The 22673-nt window shown below is 42.1% G+C and overlaps 1 protein-coding gene across 1 annotated transcript in view; it reads left to right on the top strand.

Moving 5' to 3' along the window:
• PRUNE2 (prune homolog 2 (Drosophila)) overlaps nt 1-22673 on the top strand; it is a 206077-nt gene that overhangs the window by 57739 nt on the left and 125665 nt on the right. Inside the window, exons 5-6 of the mRNA XM_015567374.1 lie at nt 2200-2352; nt 4856-4950. Of these exons, the coding sequence (XP_015422860.1) occupies nt 2200-2352; nt 4856-4950 (248 nt within the window). The remainder of the gene's footprint in view (nt 1-2199; nt 2353-4855; nt 4951-22673) is intronic.

Below are 22673 nucleotides of genomic sequence, written 5' to 3'. Positions count from 1 at the left end.
CTCCCGATTGAAAACGCCAACCGCGCCCTCCGCCGCCGCCCGCTCCGCGCACTCCGCACCTCAGAATTTGACTTCAGCACTGCGCCTCCTCTGAGTGTCCGTATACGTTACTCTTTCCTCCTAGTTGTAGGACTTCCACTCAGGCAGGGTTCCTGTGGGTCTGGGTGATGTCCCTTCCGTCTTTTAGTTTCACTTTTGAAATGGTTGTTCGAGGCGGCAAACTCCGGCGTTAACCTATGCCGCCATCTTGGTTCTCTCCTTCCTACTTTTATCGGTTTTATTTTTTTTAATTTGTTGTTTTTGTTGTTAGTCCTCACCCAAGGACATTTTTCAGTTGATTTTTAGAAAGTGAAGTAGGAAGAGAGAGAAATACTGATGTGAGAGTGTCACATAAATTGGTTGCCTCCTGCACACACCCCAACCAGGGCCAGGGATGGAACCTGCAACCCAGGTACATACCCTTGACCTGGAATCAAACCCGAGACCCTTTGGTGCATGTGCCTATGCTCTGACCACTGAGAAACACTGGCCAGGGCTGGGTTTTCTTTTAATATCTTATGCTTTTAAGTTTAAATGTCATATTTTCTTTATCATTCAATTAAAATATATTATATTTTACACTAGAGGCCCAGTTCACAAAAATTTGTGCACTCGGGGGGGTCCCTCAGCACAGCCTGAGCCCTCTCGCAGCCTGGGAGCCCTCGGGGGATGTCCACCTGCCGGCTTATGCCTGCTCCCCAAGGGGTTGGGCCTAAGCTGGCAGTCAGACATCCCTCTGGCAGCCCGGGATCCCTCAGGGGATGTCCGACTGTTAGGCCTGCAGAGAGTGGACCTAAGCCACAGGTGGACATCCTTAGCACTGACTAGGAGGCAGGAGAGGCTCCCGCTACCACTGCTGTGCTCTCAGCCGTCAGCCTGGCTTGTGGCTGAGTGGAGCTCCCCTTGTGGGAGCGCACTGACCACCAGGGAGCAGCTCCTGTGTTGAGCATCTGCCCCCTGGTGGTCTGTGTGCGTCATAGCAACCGGTCATTCCCGGTTGTTCTGCCATTAGGGTCAATTTGCATATTACCTTTTTATTATATAGGACTGTGATTTCTTCTTTTACCGTGAGTTATTTGGAAGTGCACTGTTTAGTTTTCAAAGATTTGAAAATTTTCTAGGTTTTGTTTTATTATGATTTTCAGACTGTTCATGTGGTGGTCACAGAATATCACTAATTGTAATGCTTTGAAATTTGTTAAGATTTGATTTATGCCCCAACAGATGGTCAATTTGAGTAAATGTTTCATTTATCATCATTGATAGCAATGTTCAATATATGTGAATTAAGTCAAATTTGTTGTTCAGGTTGCTCAAATATTCTACATCTTTATGCACTTTTTCTACTGGTTCTTAGAGTTGGTGAGAGAAATGTGTTAAAATTTCCCATTGTGACTGTATATTTATCTCTCTTCATCCCATTTTATCCATTTTTGCTTTACATATTTAGGAGCTATGTTATTAGCGAATATAAATGTCGTATTAAAAAACTGGATGAAGAAAGGGGACTTTCTCCTTCCAGCATCGTCTTACTGCAGTTGAAATGCAATAGGAAAAGCTTTATTCCGGCTGGACTTGGTGTACACTTTAAGAAATAAATAACGTAGAATGAGAGAAAGAAAGAGAGAGAGAGAGGTATTTCAGAGAGGGGGAAAAAAAGGGAGAGAGAGAAACATCAATGATGAGAAAGAATCGTTGATTGGCTGCTTCCTGCATGCCCCTCACTGGGGACTGAGCCCACAACCTGGGCATATGCCCCGACCAGGAATTGAACTGTGACCTAGTTCATAGGTCAATGTTCAACCACTGAGCCATGCTGGGTGGGCTTACCATTATCTTTCATTCTGAAATCATGTAAAACCAACATTTACCATTTTTATGTATTTGTGTGTGGTGGGGAAAAGCTCTATATTTTGTTCCTTTATCCATAAAACTCTGTGTCATAGAGCGTGCGACGGTCAGTTACGTTGTAGAGATTAAAATCCGGAGAAAATGAGAGAGGGCAGATGGTAACCAGTGGATTTTCTAAAAATTACCTCTTGAATGCTACACTGTGGAGGCCCCTGCTCCAGCAAGAAACGGGAAGTGGAAGCAGAGGTGGAGGGGCCGCTTCCTGGCTTGGGTGGAACGTTTAAGGCTGTTTTTATTCCTGTCTTGTAGGTAGCATCCTTTTCAAGTACATGACCATGGAATCCGAGAAGATCTCAGAGAAGCAGGAGGAAGTTCTTTCCATCCTGGAAGAAAAGTTCCCTAGCTTACCTCCCAGAGAGGACATCATCACCGCGCTGCAGGAGAGCCACCCCGGGGCCCAAGGTGAGTGACATCCCGGCTCTGCTGCAGCTCCGAGCAGGGCTGGTGTCGGTATGAAGTGCTGCCAGGCCCCAGAAGGTGAATTTGACTGCGCCTGCGCTTTGCTCCTGTTGCTCACACTTGTGGACAACTTCCAGGCACCTGGTGTTGGCTCACCTGGAAGCCTGCAGCCTGCAAGCAGCCTGTCCTCTGAGACCTTCATGTCTGAGTGTGTGGCTAACTCACGTGCTCACCCCAGATGATGACATGAAATCTCCCTCCTGAGCAATATCAAGCACAGTGAGGTTTTGTAAATTGATTAATTTTAGAAAATAGAATAAAAGAGGAGACAGCTGAGTAGATAGAATTGTTCTCCAAGTCTAGGCTTTACCAGTACAGCGGATTCCCTGGATCAGTTGTTTTATTATAATAATAATAATAATAATAATAGCTACAATCCATTGAGTGCCTAAGATACACAAAGTTCCGATGGCATTAACTGCATGAATTCCTCACCGAGTCCCCAAGACAACCCTGTCAGGTGCTGTTATTATCCCCAATTTCTAGGGGAGAACACTGGAGCAAAGAGAGGCCTCGTTTGCTTTAGCATCATCACACACACAGCTGCCGGGTGGCGGGGCCAGGATTTATACCCAGACAACCTACCTTTGAGGTGCAAAGCTTTCTCCCTTAGTTTGGAATTGCCCAGGGGCAGGGCCTGAGGCAAAGCAGTTTATCAGAGATGTGACCCCAGAGAACACTGATAGGGGATGGAGCTAACTCCATGGGCAATCAGGCCTTCATCCAACTCGGGCGCCCTGGGAAACCAGTCAGAGAATGACATAACTTGCACCTCAGGGTTATCCCACCTGAGGAAGAGCGAGCGCAGGGGTGTGTTGGAATTTGTTCATGGGAGCTCCAGGAGCTGATGGTTAGTTTCAGGGATTTTGTGAGTCGGTCGGTCTTAGTTTGGCAGCATGACAGCATTCGCTCTGTAGACGTATTGACACCAGAGAAATGGACAGATATTACATGTACTACAAAATGGCTTTTGTTGCTGATTGTTTGACATTTACCAATATCCCTGGGATATTGATGGCCACTCCGTCCCTGGGGCTGTCAGTTCCCCCAGAGCAGCCCCTGGTGGCCAGAGAAAGCCCCCAGGAAAGGAGAGGCAGGTGCTGCTGGTTGAGCGTCATGCTGGGCTCACTGCTGTGGCAATTGTGGGTGGGGCCCTGTGCGTGCCACACTCTCTGTTACCGACGCACCTGTGTGGCGATGCGGTATGCATAGCTGCACGCCGGTGTGCATTTTGTCATTCATCTCTAAAACGAGGCCGAACTTTCAATGTCACATCATAGTCTATAAATCATTTCATACCGCAGTATGATAGAGTGCAGCCTCTCAATCTTCGAGTCACAGAAACATATTTAGTACGTGTTTCCCAGACTGCTGTGAGTGACTGCGTTCTAAACGGGGAGGAAGGCAAGTGATCAACTCTGGTGTTTTCGTGCATCTGGGAAGGATGTATGTGCTGTGCTGGGCCTTCTGATGGGTCTTCTTCCCAAGAGGATAGGTCTAGTCAGATATACTAAGCGAGGGCGAGGTTATTAAATGTCAAGCCAGACCCTTTCCTGTGTTTTGGCCATAGGCTTCATTGAAACACATTGGTCAGCCAACCACAGCTACGCAGTCCGGATCATTTCACCATTCCAGATGATTCCTCCCATCTTTTAAGTAATTCGGTATCTCCTATGTCAGAGCCTATTACAAGGTGGACCAACTTAATTATGACAGTTTTATGGGTCACTTTTATAAAGTGCATTTTTAATAAAATTATACTAGAAAACGTGGGGCTCACTCAAATGCATCCAGAAGGCAAAGTATGGCCTTGTTAGGTACTATTTGGCCAGATTGCCGAGTAATGGGTATGATAGTTTTTGTTTGCCCACCTCCCTCCATTGCATCCGAAGGCCTTGTTTGCTCTGGGCTCCCTGAAGATTATTGCCTTCTGATTGGGTTTGGTTAATGGGAGGAATTAGTAACAGGTGAGGCATGAGGTACTCCGGAAGAAGAGAGAGGCTATCTTATTCCTTCTTGGCTCCCTGCCTGGTTTGGCGCAGTCTCTGGCAGCCGCTCTTCTGCAGGTCCAGACCTCTGCTTCCTCCCCGCGTCCCTTTGCCAGCCTCTGGGCGCTCACCATGGTTTATTCTCACTCTCAGTCCTGCCCACAGCTCTGTGAGTGTCCTGCCACTAAAGAATCTTCTTTTGGCTTATGGGGGGGTGAATTCTTTTACCTGCTGGGATCATCCTAAATGATGCAAATATTGTCACTGATGTGATTTTGCCTTAATGTGTGTGTGTGTGTGTGTGTGTGTGTGTGTGTGTGTGTGTGTGTGTTTATGATGGATAAAAGCATTATTAGTGGGGAAATATTGAAATTAACAGGATAAATAATTTATCCTTGAAATTACTAGAAAAAAAAGTTCCCCAAATATAACATACTGTTTTCCCTTCTCAACCACAGGTTTAAGTATTGAACAGACAATGTTGAAGGACCTAAAAGAACTGACAGATGGAGAAATAAAAGTGGCCATCAGTACCGTGAACGTGTCCCTGGAGGTAAGGGAGGGAATGCTTTTTGGCAATGATAGGATTTCCACGATGGCGTCTGAGCACCTGGGGTGAAGCGCTCTCCACCACATAAGTCAGTGTTCGGCTTTTGGTGTGAATTCTTCTTTGCAATAGGTTTGATTAGAAATGCAGGTTATTATTTGGGGTGAAAACACTATACTAAGTCGATGAGTGCTGTTGATTCATCTCAGTAAAACAGTACCTCGCATATGCATGTGTATGTGTGAGTATAACCTGTTTGATAGCAATAATTATACACTTGTTTGGATTCACTTCTGGTTTGCTTTTTGTTCTGTGTGCCGCCCTGAATTGTTCATAGAACTTTTCTAAGAAAATAAGCTGTCCTTTGGCCTTTGTAAGCTGACTGGATACCTATCATTTTGGTAACCAATGGTGACATCTCAAGTATTCCTTCCAATCCCTTCAATGAATGACTCAGAGTGAATGCAACTCTAGTCTTTGTGTGCTTCCTTGGTAAATTATCCTATGTCTACTTTGGGGATTTTCAATGACTTGTGTGTTAATCTTAATTAACCTCACTAATGGGAATTATATTTTACAGAGGCACACTTGTGCTGTGCAGAACTTTGTGTATTTCTTTATATTGTTACTAGAAGCCTGATACATGAAATTCATGCAAGAGTAGGCCTTCCTTCCCCCGGCTGCTGGCACTGGCTTCCCTCTGGCACCTGGGACCCGGCTTCATCTGGAAGGTTGTCCTGTCTAATTAGCATATTACCCTTTTCTTATTATAAATATTGCCTTGGTTAAACTACCCACCTCTGTCTGAGGCACTGAGTTCTCAAGTCATATTGATGGAGATAAAACTTGCAGCATAGAAATTTGTCTTTGGTTTTAATTGTATGTTGCTATACTTTTATTTATTTTTTCTCATGGTAACAGTGACTGTATCAATATGTATATTTCTAGGGAATAGCAGGCATGCATATGGGTGTCCACACCTCAGAAAACCCAAGAGCAAACCAGGTGTTGTTGGTTTTTTTTCCTGTGATTTCTTTAATGTATTCCCTGTTGATTGATATTGTAATTCAGTTCTTGGATCCACATGAGTACCAGGAGGCAACTACTGTCACTTAAGGTAATCAGACATGGTGGTTATATAGTGTCTCATAGTTTATAGAACACGTTCTCGTTGTATGTAGAAACTCAGCAGTTTTTATGGACTTTCAAACTGATCAGTGCTTCATATAATTAGATGTTGATGTAACTCACAACAAGAAATACATGCAATTTGGGATGTAGTGACTAGATAATCACCTTCCATTAGAAATCTGTTTTGTGTCTAAAAGGCCAAGGAAACATGGATCTTGCAAGGGTCAGTAGCTCTGAAAATCATTTCTCCTAGTTCAAGCCTTAGGGTTTTCTTTCTCTTTCCTCCCTCCCTGTCTCCCTTCATTTAATAGCATCTTATTAGGTTTTAAATGCCTTGTTTGGAATTTCATTCCAAATTAACATAGAACATCGTGTAATTGCTTAGGAAACTGTCTGTAGTTAGCAAAGTACTTGAAGGCTATTAGCATTGTAGACTTACCATAGCTTTAATGTACCTTCATTTATATTACAGGAGTATACAAATGGCTTTGTCAGACATGCTAAACTGTAAATGTTTATCAAGCTGAAAAAGTGATAAAATGATCATCTTAATCTTGACAGTAATTTACACAGAGGCTCAGTAATTAATCAGGGGGTTAAGTACATCGTGGAAGTGCTGTATGATTTTCTGGGAAGATATAAAGAGGGTACACAGATTAAACTCTAATCAGCTGAATGGGAACTTTTCACTTGTGCAGAATGGGGATGTTAAAGATGACTGAGAAACAGCAAAGGAACTTGGTGACATTCTATATCTTCTCTGAAAGATGAAGTGCACATTGTTTTTTAAATCTGTCAGTTAGAAAAATCCCCAAGTTTAGGGCAGGGTTTAGCTTTCCCAGCAGCTTATCCTGAGATGCAGTGGCATTTCCCCAGTTCCTCTTACTTGACTACATTTCAGCATTCCTTTCCCATTCCTGGGTCCTCACTTTTTAAAATAGTGAAAGGATCAACACTATTTTATTTTGTGTGTTTTGGAACAGCTGTCTAGTTGCCCTTTAACTCTAGATATATTCTCAAAGAAATAGTCTTAATTCCTATGACTTTATAAGTCTCACTTGTTCTACAAAGTATGGTCAAGACCATGTTACTTCATGATGATGCTTATAAGTTCTTTTTTTTTTTAATAACCACCCTCTGAATTCTTGCAAAATTTAGTCTAAGTGGCCAACTTGGGTCTTATACTGTACTATCTCTTTTGTTAATTTGAACTTGTTTCATATATTTAATTATAGTTAGACAGTATTTTAAGTGAATTAAGGTTTGTGATCTTTGAGTTGATCTCCCTTTAATTTCCTGGCCCAGTGCTGGACAGATAGTAGGTATTTAGTACATATTGTCTGAAATTTGTTCCTTTGATATCTGATTTTTATTTCCTTTTGAATTTAAATAGCTAGAAAAGCAAAGCCACCTAGCTGTGCATCTAAGTCAATCCTCTTTGTGGCTTTCCCGATTCATTTTTTCTAGATAATTATGGCTGAAGGCTGACATACAACAAGTGAAGGATGGCCCACATATTTGTAGGTAGTACTGCTCATCCAGCTGTCCCAAAATGCAGATAGTTAGCTCTTGTCACGGGAAGCAGTCAACTGGAGGTCCCGGGCATGTCAGGGAAATGAGAAAGAAGATTCCTTACATTGTCAGCGGTCCTTTGCAATGCTGCAATTCCACAGTTGTACATGTCATGGTCTTTATTTTCCTGGTGACCCAGTTAATTTTCTTGGGTAGAAATATTGAGAAAATTAGAAGGATTTGTGTCCTTGCAACATACACAGCATGTTCTTCAGATCGAAGCATTCGTTTGGGAGGTAGAAATCACTGCCTTTGACAGATGGTTGACTGTGGCCCTCTACGTTCGTTATAGGGAGAAAGCTACTCAACCCTTTGTCTCTTATTTTTATTGTAGCATAGATCACAAATGATAGTTGTAATCTAATCAAGGTTATAGAAGTTAGAAGTTACTGAAAGACCAATCATGGAAAGGAAGTAATTATAATAATACTGAGTTTCGATGCTTTGCTCAATATATGAAGTCAGAACGAATGTGACTTTGAGGAGCAATGAATAAAAAAATGGCCTTATCAGAAACATGGCCGGGGATTAGCCTTTCTTACAGATAGGACTTAGAAGCTAGGACCACGGAAAAGACGCTATAGTCTCATTTCACATGGCCTCCGCCGGGGCATTCTGAGCCTGACTACAGCACACACCACACATTGGCCTCCACTTCAGTGATTATCATTGTACCCGATCCTTTGTGCCCTTCTCATTGCTTGCTAGTTTGTTTAATCAAAAGAGAAACACAGGCGGGTTTGATACTGTTTCAATCCTTCATTTTAGTGGTGGAACCATTATAGAAAAATAAAAGTTGCCAAAAACAAAATCCATTTTAAAAACTAAGAAGTATAAACATTAAGAATAATGAAGCCTTAATCAGAAAAGAAGAAAGACGAGAATTTATGGACATTAAAGCACCCACTTTGCCTTTATTGTTTTGCCAGCAGGTTGAAGTGGTGGTTGCACATCCTAGTTTACTCCCTAGAAAAACAATATATTAAGATCTAAGGGGAAGAGAAAAATCTTTCCATTTGAATGAGGACCCACTGAAGATACTAAGGATGTGCCTGATAGTACTGCATGAATGGTTCCCTTGCGAACCCCAAATAATATTACGCCTCCTCTAAGCCTCTCCTGAAGGGCTTTTAGTCATTAGCATCATTCCTCAGAAAAAACAATGACCAGGCAATGACTTGATCCCTTTTTATTTTGCTCAATCGCATTATGATGTATTCCTGCATACATACTGTGCCCGTCTTCTCAGGCTGCCAAAACAGAGCACCACAGGCTGGGTGACGTACACAGAAACGTACTGGCTCATAGTTCGGGAGGCTAGAAATTAAAGATCTGCTGTTGGCAGGATTGGTTCCTTCTGAAGGAACCAATCCAAGAGAGGGAATCCGTTCCTGCCCCTCGCCTGCCTCCTGGTTGTTTGCCGGCGATCTTTCATGGTCCTTGGCTGGTAAAATCATCATACACATCTTCTGCTTTCATCCTCACATCATCCCTAGGCATGTCTCTGTGCCCAAATTGCCCCTTTTTACACGAACACCAGTCATTTTGGGTTAGGGCCCTAATGACCTCATCTTAACTGTTATGTCTGCAAATTGCCCCCATTTCCAAATAAGGTCACATTTTGGAGGTGCTGGAGGTTAGGACCTCAATATCTTGAATATATAAATTCAACCCATAACATACACTATTGATAAAAGTAGTCATTTTCCAGACAGCTGAAAAGAAGTAAACTACCTGAATGAACCTGTTGCCTGCTAAGCACATCTTATCTATTGCTACCATGTCGTTTTATTTCAAACCAATTTCTTTAAATAGGGATTTTCAACTCTTGAAATGTTGTCTCCTTTATTCCGCCTGTTTTCTCTCTGCGGCTCTGCTGCACTCTCAGCCCAGGGCCTCCTCATGACCAGACACTGTCATTTGAAACCGGGAACAGAGCACATGAGCTGCATTCTGGTAGAGTGACTCAGACTGCTAGCGCGTTCTGCCCTGCAGGGGTTACCAGCCAAGCTGCACCCTGGAACACTGCAGAGGGGAAAATACCAGCATTTCCTCTTACCCTTCAGAGGCAGGCCGGAATGAATTCCTGAGATCTCTGTTACACTCCTCCCTGACAAAAGGGAACATTGACTCAGGCCACAGTGAAGCATCACTGGACTATTATAACTGGTGATTTTAAGAGTGAGCAATCCAGGGTACTAATTTTAAGCACTAAATGTGATTTCTCTTTGTTTGAGCTCTGATTTTTTAAGAGTTCGGGATGAAAGTACCTCTGAGTATTTACCTATATTATTCTGTCACAGAATGCATAGAAACACTTGGGGGGAGCACTTATTATGTTTGATTAGCATATTCTTTAAAACACCAAATGTTTCCACTGAAGGTGATTTTTAAAGCCAACTGGCCAACCAACAGAAATATATATACAGCCTCTCCTCCAGGTTCTTAATTAAGTGTCTCCATTTCCTTTTTTGGTCCAGGTCTGCCAACTGCTCCTTGTTAAGAAAGGAGTGAACATTTGATGATGTGCGCTCACTGTGCATCAGACAGCAGAGTAAGGACTTGTAAACCTTATCTCATTTAATCCTCCAGCAACCCCATGAGGAAGAGGTACTATGATGATCCTTGCTTTGGTTAAGATAGCTCTCGTTGCTGTAACAGATAAGTCTCAAATCTCAGACACTCGACAGAGAAGTTGTCCATATTTTGTTCATGTAGCAATCCAATTTGGTGTTCCTGGTTGGGTGGCCAGAAATGATTGAGACTGTCTTCAATCCGTGGCTCCCAGATTGCTTGCGGACGTCTCTGTCCTCTCTGCCAGGATGAAAACGAGCTTGGAGGGCCAAAGGTGGGAAGTTCTTATGTGTCCACTGAACATAGTATCCATCTCTTCGGCTCACATTTCGTTGGCTCAGGTACACTGTCCCATCTAACTGTTCTAGCCATACTTCTCTTTACATGGCCATTTATGTCCCTAAATAGTAAAAAAAAAAAAAAAAAAAAAGCCTCAATACAGCTTTTCTAGCTTTCATTTTGCAGCAGAAATGCGACACATGTTGATCCAGAGTTTAGAGATCATTATCCATTGTGCAGTCTTTGGCATAGGGTAGTGTCCTGGTCCTCTCTCCTTCTCCCTGAAACACTGAAAAAAAATGCATTGCCGTGGAAGAGATGAAAAGGGGAAGTATAGAAAATGCAGAGTCTGCTCCAGGCATAAATTCTCTTCAGAGTCCAGAAACCCCTACTGACTTCCCTGGACAACTGTGCAGTGGGAATGAGGTCATGAGATCAGGTGTGATGATGACCTGGCCTTGTCTGGAGGCTGGGGGGAGGGGGGGACCGGCTTTAAGTGATGCTAACCTAGACATGCCTGTTTGACTCTAAGCACAGGAAGAAAGCTGTGGGAGGATCCGCATGACGTTCTAGGAAGCTCATATGTGGTTCATTGGTAGTTAATGAACAGGATAGAGTCTGTTTTCCATTTCATGGTCTTTTACTTGCTGCATCTCTAGTGGAGAATGACTTTGTGTGATATAGATTTACATGCAGACATGGGTGTGTATTACTCACTAGAGGCCCGGAGCACGAGATTTGTGCAATGGAGGGCGGGAAGTGGGCCTAAGCCGGCAGTCAGACATCTTTAGTGCTTCTGTGGAGGCGGGAGAGGTTCCCACTACCGAAGCTATCTATGCTTGCCAGCCATGAGCCGGCTTCTGGCTGAGCAGCACTGCCCTGTGGGAGTGCACTGACCGCCAAGGGGCAGCTCCTGCGTTGTGTGTCTGCCCCCCTGGTGGTCAATGCACATCATAGCGACCAGTCATTCTGTTGTTTGGTCAATTTGCATATTACCCTTTTATTATATAGGATTACCATTTCCCCTTTTCATTAGGCTCCCACCCCAACATGCTTGTGCAACCACTTTTGCACCAAGGCCATGGAATAGAACAGAGCTACAATATCCTGACCTGGGGTTTTTGAGGTCCTGATGTGTTGAGTCCAGTTTGCTTCCTCCTCACTGCCTCCTCCTCCTCAACATAAACAGGTGTTCCAGTCATGTACTGCTGTGTGGCAAGCCATCCTCAGAACCCAGAGGCTGAAAACAGATGATTAGCTCTTGTAGTTCTGTAGATTTATTGGGTTCAGCTGGGCAGCACTTGCCCAGTTTCTCACACTGTTGCAGTCAGATGGCGACCCACTGTGAGTTCAGTGGGGACTGTCACCTGGCTTGGGTTTCTCATAGCGTGACGCTTAGGTTCCCAGAGTCCAGAAACCCATACTGACTTCCCTGGACAACTGTGCAGTGGATAGGGAGGGAGTGAGGGAGGATGGAAGGGAGGGAGGGACGGAGGGAGGAAGGAAAAGAGAGAGAGATAGACATAAGAGCGAACTTTCTAAGAGACTCAGGTGGAAGCTGCACTTCTTGTGATCTTACGTAAAATGTCTCAGAATATCACCTCCATCATATTCTATTGTTCATGCCAGTCTCTAAGGTCAGCCCAGATTGATGATAAAGGGCAACCAGCAGGGTGTGCTGGGAAATGTTTAATGATGAGCTCTCGGGGGGAGAGGAGGTTTAATCAATCTATCTTTCTATCTATCCATGTATTTGTACATAAAGGATATATAGCACACAGTTTACAAATAATTTACTCTTTAAATTACATATAATCAATCGAATCTCACAGAATGAATTGGTTAATTTTTGTGCAACTCTTGCGTTGCCTTGATGAACAAGTGTTGTTTCCACAATAATGTAGCTGATATTTTTATCTTCTATAACAAGAAAGTGAAACGAAGATTTTTATCTGAATTTCACCTACTTGTCAACAACATGACTTCCTTGCTGAATAGTTTTCAAATACTAGAAGAACATGTCCTCAGGAGTTTGGGGACATTTTTTTGTGCTATTCATAGTGTGATGGGTAGACACACAATCCACTTTAAGTTTAGCCTGCATAATTAACTTTTTCTCCATTACCTCCCTAAGTCTAGACAAAGTAAATTTTCTTGGTTAAGAGCAAGACAGTAAATATTTTAAGCTTTGTGGACCAGGAGGCAAAATGGAGGATTTTATGTAGGAACTTAAAGTAACAGCTCTCTGAAAGTGTTTGGCTCACGGCTGTCCTGGGACACGCAGAGTGCTGAATGTGGCCAGTGGGCAGCCATTTGCCAACACCTGCACTAACCAATCAACTAAGCAGTAAAGCAGGCTTTAAGATGTAGTGTTTCCAGTTTTCATAGTGTAAATGCATACTGTTACCATGGCCAAGTTCAAGGTGCCAATGTGATATTGGTAATTGTTGGTAACATTGTGTTGTATAATTGAAATTTTCTAAGAGAATAGATCTTGAGCATTTACACACACACACACACACACACACACACACACACAGGAGAAAAAAGTCACGATTAAGTATACTACAATTTTATTCACCAAAAAACAGATTGGGAAGAGATGTGCAGAAACATCCCATTATATATTATTTCCATCAGACAGATGCAAACAACCTCAAGAGCATAGACAGTAGTAAGTGTAGTAAAATAATTAGGAAGTGATGAGTTTTGAGAATTTATGACTTTTTTAAAATGTCATTTAATGTGAAATATGTGATTTGATTTTTATAATGGCTGTATTTAATTTGCAAAGGAGGGGTGTGCATATTTCCTGAAAATATTACAGTTTTCTCTCACTAACCTGTACCAGTCAGCTCCACTGGGAATCGGGCCCCAATTCCTGATGTGAGGAGGAGCATGTGCAAATAGGGAGGAGAGGAACTGAAGGGGCCATCGATAGTGATTACTGACTGAAGAAAGACATTGCTTCTGGTATCCCAGGCTGTGCCGTTAAGTCCCAGACTTTCCCCTATAAATCAAGGAAAAATAGAACTGTAATTTATGATTTATAACTTATCTGGTTTCACGCACTTTGGTCAATGGTATTATATTTCTGACAGTTAATCGTCTTGGCTTCAATTCCGAAGTAGATAGAGCCACCCTGAGTCCTGTGTACAGAACTGAACATCGAATCATTAGTCTTTGCGTCTTTCTTATTTGGACACAAAACATAACAGCCACCCCTGCCTCCACTCATCAGCCACCACGTGCGCTGGAGACTCAGACCCCTTTTCTGGAAACCTTGTCTTCTCTACTCACTGTCTCTCCTGTTCAGCTGGGCTCAGAGCTGGCTCTCTCCGGGAATGCATCCCGGATTACCAGCTTCCTCCTGCGCTCCAGCCGTCATGGGCGGAACCAGTGAGTTCTGATAATGCTCTGTGGGCCACATCATGGAGTCTCCATACCATTGTTAACATTCTCTGTCTTCCCTTGGTAGGTTTGCACAGCTTCTCCCTTTTCCATTTGTCTATCTGCTCCTTTCAGAAGCCCTGCTCTATTTTTCACTGTCATTTCTCCGCCTGGGCAGCACCACACTTCCTTCTGGTAACTTTATAGTACACATTTGTCATTAAAAAGCCAATAAAAAATCTTTCCATACATCATCTCTGCTTTGATGCCGTATTTCTGGTACCTATTCACTCTGTAAATACATTTTTTAAGTGTACTATAATGTCATTTTGATGGCTTAATTTCTGGAAGGATTTGGCTAATTACATTTTTAGGAATGTGGTCAGACCCATCTTAGCTGCCTGGTGTTACTTTTAATAGCAGCTGTTGCTTACCTATTTTATTTGGGGACCCCTCCTTGGCGTTCACCGTCACCTTTGGGGAAATGGGTGTATTATCAGAAGGCATTTTGACTAAATTCATGTATTGCTGCATCTTATAGAAATAAAAATTGTACATTTGTAGACCTTCAAAAACAATCAGAAGGCAATCCTGTTTTATTGGAATCATTTAGGAGGAGGGGATAATTGACCCTTTCCTTATGAAGGAAGTCAGGTGTCAATGCCCACCTTTCTGAGAAATGAGCTCCGTGGTATTGGTAGAATTCAATGCCTCTCTTGCTATTGCCCTTTAATAGATGTTGCTATTTAGAAAGGGAATAGGTAAGCTTTGATTCTAGTCATTTTTATCATTTCATAAGATGACAAAGAAACCAGAAAACAGCCTATTAAGTGAATTCATTCTCAACTTCTGCACTGCTGAGGGAATTAAGAAATAGCATTTCACAAAATATATCTGTGACAGTTTGAACTTTCTTCATAGTACACTATCGAATTCTCTTCTGCATCTTCCTTTATGAGAAGGGAACCCCTCAGGACATAGTGCTATGCTAGGATGACTGCTCTTTCACTCTGTAAATACATTTTTTAAATGTACTATAATGTCATTTTGATGGCTTAATTTCTGGAAGGATTTGGCTAATTACATTTTTAGGAATGTGGTCAGACCCGTCTTAGCTGCCTGGTGTTACTTTTAATAGCAGCTGTTGCTTACCTATTTTCTCATTTCTCTCTCTCTCTCTCCTGCTTTCAGAGTTATTGTGCTGCTTTGGAGACCTGACCTTGGTTTAAATTAGTTTGTCTGTAGTGCTCCTGTGAATGAAATGCAATATTTTAATAGTTAATTACTGCATCGTATCAACTTGTCATAGAAAAGCAGGCTGGGAAACCAAAGGAAAATTGTTCGCTTTGCTTGTGACAGGAGAAACATCTACAAAACAAAAACAGTGGATTGCGACTGTGTTAATCCCCCTTCCCCATCCTTGTAGGTAAAGGCTGAATTGGTTCCCTAAATAACAAGGATTCGTTTTTTTGTACTCACTGAAATGCAATCATAATTTTATACCAAATAGCCAGTGGCAATTCGGAGAAATAAAAAGACTCAAACAAAGGAATAATTTAGGGTAGTTACTTTCTAGAATAGACATCTTTTTTGTTTGTTAATCAATGGTGATTGCTAAGGTTGGCTGTGCTGAGCCTGTTTGGAGAAGAGTGGATTATTATAGGTCGGTGGTGCCCCCTAGTGGTGGAAAAAGGAAAAGGGTTAAGTGCTAGACTGTAATATGGTAGTTGTCTTTTTTTATTTCTTCAAAAGAATAATTTAATGCTCATTGTACTTAAGAATGACATGAGAGTCCATACCCTGAATAATTCAAGGGAAAAATTAATATGATGGTAGCCAACATTCATTGATTGTTTACTATCTACCATACATTTTCTTCTTTTCTCAGTGAACTTCCATGGCTACCCTTTGAAATAGGTCTATTATTACTTTTATCTTATGAATGAACTGTAAAAGACTTCCAGAAAAGGTAGAATATGACATTAAGTATTTGCAGCTTTTTTTTGCCTTCCAACATTTTAGACTAGTATTTTTTTTTTCATTATTCCAATATGAAACCCAATTTTCAGTTTCTTCACATATGCCCTTGCCAAGCTCTTCCACTCTGTAAAAACCTGTGGGTGACTCGCCATTGTTCTGTCCTTTAAAGGTGATATATGTATTTCAGAGAGTGGAAGGGAAAAGGAGAGAAACATCCATGATGAGAAAGAATCATTAAGCTGCTGTCTCCTGCACGCCCCCTACTGGGGATTGAGCCCATAAACCAGGCATGTGCCCTGACCAGGAATTGAACGGTGACCTCCTGGTTCATGGGTCGATGCTCAACCACTGAGCCACACCAGCTAGGTCAGGATGCTTTCTTTTTATCACAAACCAGCCATCTTGTACCTACCTGTCCAAACAATGACGCTTCCAATCTATACTACATTTATTAGCATCACCAGCTTAGCTTACAGCCCATCAGATTGGATGTGTATTTGGTACACCAGGGTTAAAGAGGAGTAGCCTTCTCCCCAAGAAAATTGTCAGAGTAGTGGATGCAGGAAGGAATACTTATGATAAACCCGATCTGGCCATGGGCAAGGGAGGGCCCGTGTGCATTTTTCAGAGATCCTGCCCACAGGGCTGACTTGAAATGAAAACAAAGCAGATCTCAACCAAGAGAAGTGGGAGACAGAGCCAGCTTCCTCAAGGCTGGGGAAGTGAGGAGTAGAAATGGATTTCAACTGTCCAGGAGCACAGGGCAGATAGGAGATGGGAGGTCCAACAGATCCACGCAGAGCCCGTGAAAGTAACCCACCTTTGAGAGCAGGAGCTCTAATAGAATTTAGGAACTTCAGAAAGTAACCGTGAAGGAATAACTTTCCTACTCCTTAGACCTCGTCTTACTTCCCTGTGCTCCAACTCCACTGGAGCCAGGAACTAGAGTTAGGAGATGAATGAAGAATAGGGCTGGGGAAAGAATGAAGAGGAGATCACATCCCCTCCCATGGGCTTTGCCTGATTTTTTTTGCACAGGAGCAAGGCCAGAATTAGCCCCATGCCATGATACCACGATCACGCCTGTGAGTCCTGCCTATTCTGTATATATCTATAGAAAACCATGAGTCACCGTCTCCTCTAAAGTAAGGAAGGTGGTCTTGTCCCTTCCCTCATTCCATACATTCCTCCCTGCCAGGCATTTGTTTCTTTGGGAATTCTTTCTTCTTTTTTTTTTAAAAAAAATATATTTTTTATTTCAGAGAGGAAGGGAGAGGGGAAGAGACAGAAACATCAATGATGACAAAAAGTCATTGATTGGTTGCCTCCTGCACGCCCTACCCTGGGGATTGAGCCCGTAACTGGGAATCAACCTGTGACCTCTTGGTTCATAGATCGATGCTCAACCACTAAGATTCTTTCTTCTTAAAAACCTTCTCAATTTTAACTACATGAGAATCTATTGGAAGTTAGATGGAGAAAGCATTGAGAGAGGAGCAAACAGTGTGTTTTACTTCTGTTCCTTTCTCCTAAGGATAGCCCTGTGCCTACAACCTTTTGGTGTGTGCACCTGAAATGAAGTGATTTTAAACTGAACCATACTTTACAGGAAAGTGTCAGTGTCAGCATGAATATGACAAGCTACTGTGTCCTGGACCAAGTTTAAGCACATTATATAAAGGGGAAAAAACCTTTCTTCTTTGAAAGAGCAAGAACACAGTATTAGAACTTTCCAATCGTATGTGTATTTTTGTAGCAAATTTCAAGTACCTGAGGCTTTCTCTTGTGTGTTTAAGGTTTATTTACAGGTTTGAACTTTGGATATTCACCCATTGCTTGACATTGGTTTTTGATATGTGCAAACTTGCTTCCATTTTATATTTCTTCGTGTGTCGGGCAGCAATATGGCGCATGGATTTGTTTTTGTTGTTAAAGCAAGTAAACATGTTAACATTTAATCTTCCAGTGATGGAATCAGAAACAAAAAAATCTCAGCAACTCACAATGCTGTTCGGAGATATTTTTCCGCTGCCTGTTGTGAGAAGTGAGGGTATGTAAAATAAATGATGTATGGAGCTGTAGGAATGCGACTTTTCCAGACTACCTTATGTCTAAGGAACATTAAACATAGGGTTCTCGTTTAGCAAATAAATAACCATTCATTTCAATGGCTGCATAGTCTGGACTTTCGTGCATATTTTTGCAAAGATAAGGAGAGGCCATTAGGGATTTAATATAAAATAAATCGCCAAGGGGTCTTCTTGTAGCCCTAGTCTTTCTGCCACATGGTGTGTTACTAATGTGCATAAATGGGCTTAAATGAATTTGTTATCTGTATTACATTTGCAGTATGTATATATTTATATATTATTTTTTAATTGTGTTTAAAAATAAAAACATTAAATACATCATTTTGGTGAGTTGAAAACGTAGAATACGCAAATCAATCAGCTTCAATTAGTATTAAAAATGTCAGTATATGAGATTTGCCTGTGGGTGTATTTACCCCACAGAGTTTAATACATTTTAGTTTTGTCATCTATGAGGTAGCCATATGGTTAATTTGTCACCTTATAAAAATAGGCTGTTACAATCCAAGCTCGATTAATGACATAACGCTTATGCGCCATTGAAAGTCCGCGTCTTGGTTGTCTTATTGATGCCCTAGGTCAGATTCTGAACATCGTCTCTACGCAGTACTGATGGCTCCAGCTAACTAAGGGGCTTTGCGGCTTTACCCTCTTCTCAAGTTACTCTTGCCATGTTTGCAGTACAGAAACAGGAAATGTTCTGTGTCACAGTAAATGATTTGATAATATCTACTATTACACCCACGAGGTAGTTTCTGTAAGAATTTACCTTTAGACTTTCTCTCTCTCTCTTTTTACCGTAAGTGAAAATTGTAGTTTTTACAATGATAGGTGAAAATTAATAAATTATAATCTGATAAAATTTTAAACATAGATATGGTCCTCTTTAGATTAGATTCTGGGATGATTCCAAATGGTTTTGATAACATTTTAAAATATAGTTAATCATCTCATGAGAATAGCTTTGATGTTTGTCCCATAGAAATGGCTCTTATTAAAGACATTTTAAGAAATTAGTTACTTAGTCATGTCAAGTCAATTAATTTTTATTGCTTTTCATTAGTAACCTTCTAAATGATGTCGAATTGTTGTAGACATGCTAAATGTTTAATGTCTATTTCATATTTCAAACACAAACTGTGGCATAAATATATTCTAATATTCTTTTCGGCTAATCAATTTTATTTGAGGTGACCATTTTCAAAGAGAGCAAAAATTTATAAATTACATTCAGTCAATATTTCCTTTTTAAGCAGTCGTAATTCAATGCTATCATATATGGAAATATCATTCAGTTAAAATATTAGATAACTATTAGACCTTGGTTAATAGCTTTCACTCATATTTGTTTCTGAACGCAAATGAAATCACTGTCTTATAATCTAATGCAAGGGAGAAGGCAGTTGGTGAGCATGGGTGTGTAACCTTTGCATTTGACTGGCAAAGAAAATACTGCTTACTTTGACTTCTCTAAATTTGACCCATTTATCATTTGAGGGTTGTTATTCTTGCTTTTATCACTGCTTTACTGGAGATGTTTATGGGGCATGGGCTTGAACAGCAGGGGGTGTTTTTTGAAAAACGTTAAGTGTAAAATATATCTGGTAACTTTTTCATATGTTATTCAGTGTTTGTTTCCACTCTTTGACAATGTGTGCACACAACCCAACATTTCTGAGTAATCTTAACTGGATGAAAATCACCCTCGATTCCTTATCAATCCAGAGAAGTAAACAGAGGGGCTGAGGCTCACTGCAGAGGTGAATTCCCTGTCCAGTGTCCTCCTTTGCTCGCGCTCTAACTGATACAGAACTAATTTAACCTCACAGATGTTAGCATCCATTGCCAAAACACACAGCAGCACTTTGGGGTAACAATTAAAGAATTTGAAAATTAATTTGGATATTTTTCATTTAAAAGAATGCCCATAAATGATGGTAAAAAATGACCTCATTTGCATTTTGCTTTGCTATTCCCAAATAAATGATCCATCACATCTCCGATAGAATGAAAGAAAGAGGCGAGGATTCTAATCCCTGAATCTTTGCTCTCTCAGCCACTGCTCCTACGCACTCCAAGTAAGTGCTGCCACGTACGGAATATTTCAAGAAAATAGGCACCGTGGAAAAGGCTCTCACCTCTTTTGTGGTCAGTGAACCCTTTTCAATACAAGTACTTGTCACATTTGAGTGTGAATAAATTGTAAACTATACTAAGCAGGTTAGTATGGAGCTTGACACAATTGCCACTAAATTAAGCAGAGACTATGGCATCTATAAAGCCATCCACAGTGGCCACACAGTTCTGTTTGCCCTTCTAGTTGGAGCGGGACTTTTACTGCTTTGACCACCTGGTGTAATGTACTCATGGGTCAAAGCTCTCTGACTTTCTCACACACACACTTTCTCCAGGCCCAGCATGTGTAACATGGCACCTGCTGTGTTCAACCCAGAACAAATGATACCCACCCCCTACTCTGAATCTCACTCCTCCCTGTTCAATATTTGATTAAGACTCTAGTACAGGGGTCCTCAAACTTTTTAAACAGGGGGCCAGTTCACTGTCCCTCAGACCGTCGGAGGGCCGGACTATAGTTAAAAAAAACAACTATGAACAAATTCCTATGCACACTGCACATATCTTATTTTGAAGTAAAAAAACAAAACGGGGACAAATACAATATTTGTATTTGCATGTGGCCCGCGGGCTGTAGTTTGAGGACCCCTGCTCTAGTAACACTCGATTGGGGCAAAAAAAAATTAACACATTGATAAGGATTTGGCAACACATCTATGGCTTGCTCCAGTCATTGAACATTGCTGATCTTAAGTTTTGATATCACTGCCCCATATACTAGTATGAAGCCTTCTACCCTGGGGACCTGGATTGGAATACGTGTGATTCTCTAAGGCAGTGATTCTCAACCTTCCTAATGCCCCGACCCTTTAATACAGTTCCTCATGTTGTGGTGGCCCCCAATTTCATTGTTACAAATTGAACATAATTAAAGCATAGTGATTAATCACAAAAACAATATCTAATTATATATGTGTTTTCTGATGGTCTTAGGCGACCCCTGTGAAAGGGTTGTTCGACCCCCAAAGGGGTCGCAACCCACAAGTTGAGAACCACTGCTAAGGAGTCTTTTTTTGCCGAAGTTAATAGCCAAGCAGGATGGTGGGTTAGATCCCATTTCCTCTGAGCCCTTCCTGATATTGCCTTTGGTGTCTGACCATTTCCAGTATGGAAAAGAGTCAGGGGTGCTCACGTCCCAGGAAAGAGAGGTTTTGCACCAACTCAGACCATTTATTACAGAATCCTCTTGCAGATCCATGGCCTGCTCATGTGTTTAAGAATGGTCTGACGACAGAGAGAGAAAGGGGAGCCTAAAGCTCTTTGTGGCTGTTTGAGATACCCCAGAGCAGGGCCCTCAGAGCATTCTGACGCTTAATCTTTAGCCTTTTTCTTCCCAGTGAGCACTTAACATTTTAAAATATGTGGTTTACCCATGTTCATAAGAGCTCACTTTACAGTAGGCAAGAGGGAGTGGAAACGCTGATGCTGGCTGCTTCCTCAGACTCTCTTTGGGAAGTGGGCACAGGCCAGAGCTGCCCTGGGTGCTCACACCCATCTGAGGTGTTCCACTGTGCCCCCCTCCCTCCCCTGAGCCCTAACCCTTTCTCTGGGTCCTGTCCACATCTTTCTCAAAGTTTCCCAGCATCTAAGTTTTCTTCCTTCCCTTTCTGGTGATTTTCCTCTCCCTTAGTTTGAGGCTTCTGAGTCTGTGTAGTCTTCCAGGTCTGTCATTTATTCCTTGAGTTGTTTCTCTGTTACTCAGCTGCATCACCTCAGCTATGAGCAGTGGATGTCCCATGATCTAGCTTCTCTGAGACCAAAACCAGGAAGCTAAATGAAATTCGGGGAATGAGAACATACTGTTTATTCTATCACATACTACATCTCCTACTTCTCATGTATGTGCTGGAGGATAAAGACTATCTGGTGGAGGCCTTGCCTTCATTTGGCTCTGGCTACAATGCCGACTAACGTGCACTCAGAGGCCACCAAGGAGGGCTGGGTTTCCTCTGGTTGGGCAAACCGCCAACTTGCAGTAACGAATTCTCGAAGCCACACAATGAAGGAAAGAAGCAGTGGCTACCAAGGACAGTTTGACTGCAAAGATCAGTTATAAATATCAGTTAACTGAGGGTAAGAGTGAAGAAAGGGGTAGGAGTGAAAAGAGAAAGAGTTAAGACCTGAGAGGGGAGAAACCAAGATGGCGGCATAGGTTAACGCCAGAGATTGCTGCCTCGAACAACCAATTCAAATTACACCTAAAAGATGGAACGGACATCATCCAGAACCACAGGAAGGCTGGCTGAGTGGAAATTCTACAATTAGGAGGAAAGAGAATATCATACCCAGACTCAGAGGAGGCGCAGTGCTGAAGTGAAATACTCAGGTGCGGAGTGCGCGCGGAGCGGGCTGGCAGCTGAGGGCATGATTGTTGTTTTCAATCGGGATGGAGCTTCAGACTCTGAGCTCCAGAGCCGAGCGAGTCTCTAGGGACCCAGACTCAAACGGGAGAAGCGGGACTGTCTGGCTTTGGTCGGAACTCGAAGGCAGCTTTCTCTCCGAGGTTTGCAGTGGTTGCTGGGACTCTGTGAGGCAGAGCCCCTAGGGACGGAACTGAGAGCAGCCATAACTGCTCCC

Source organism: Myotis davidii, unplaced genomic scaffold (genome assembly GCF_000327345.1).
Source record: "Myotis davidii unplaced genomic scaffold, ASM32734v1 scaffold98, whole genome shotgun sequence".
Lineage (NCBI taxonomy): Eukaryota > Metazoa > Chordata > Mammalia > Chiroptera > Vespertilionidae > Myotis > Myotis davidii.
Note: the sequence above shows the minus strand (reverse complement) of the source record. Positions and strands in the feature narration are given on the sequence as shown.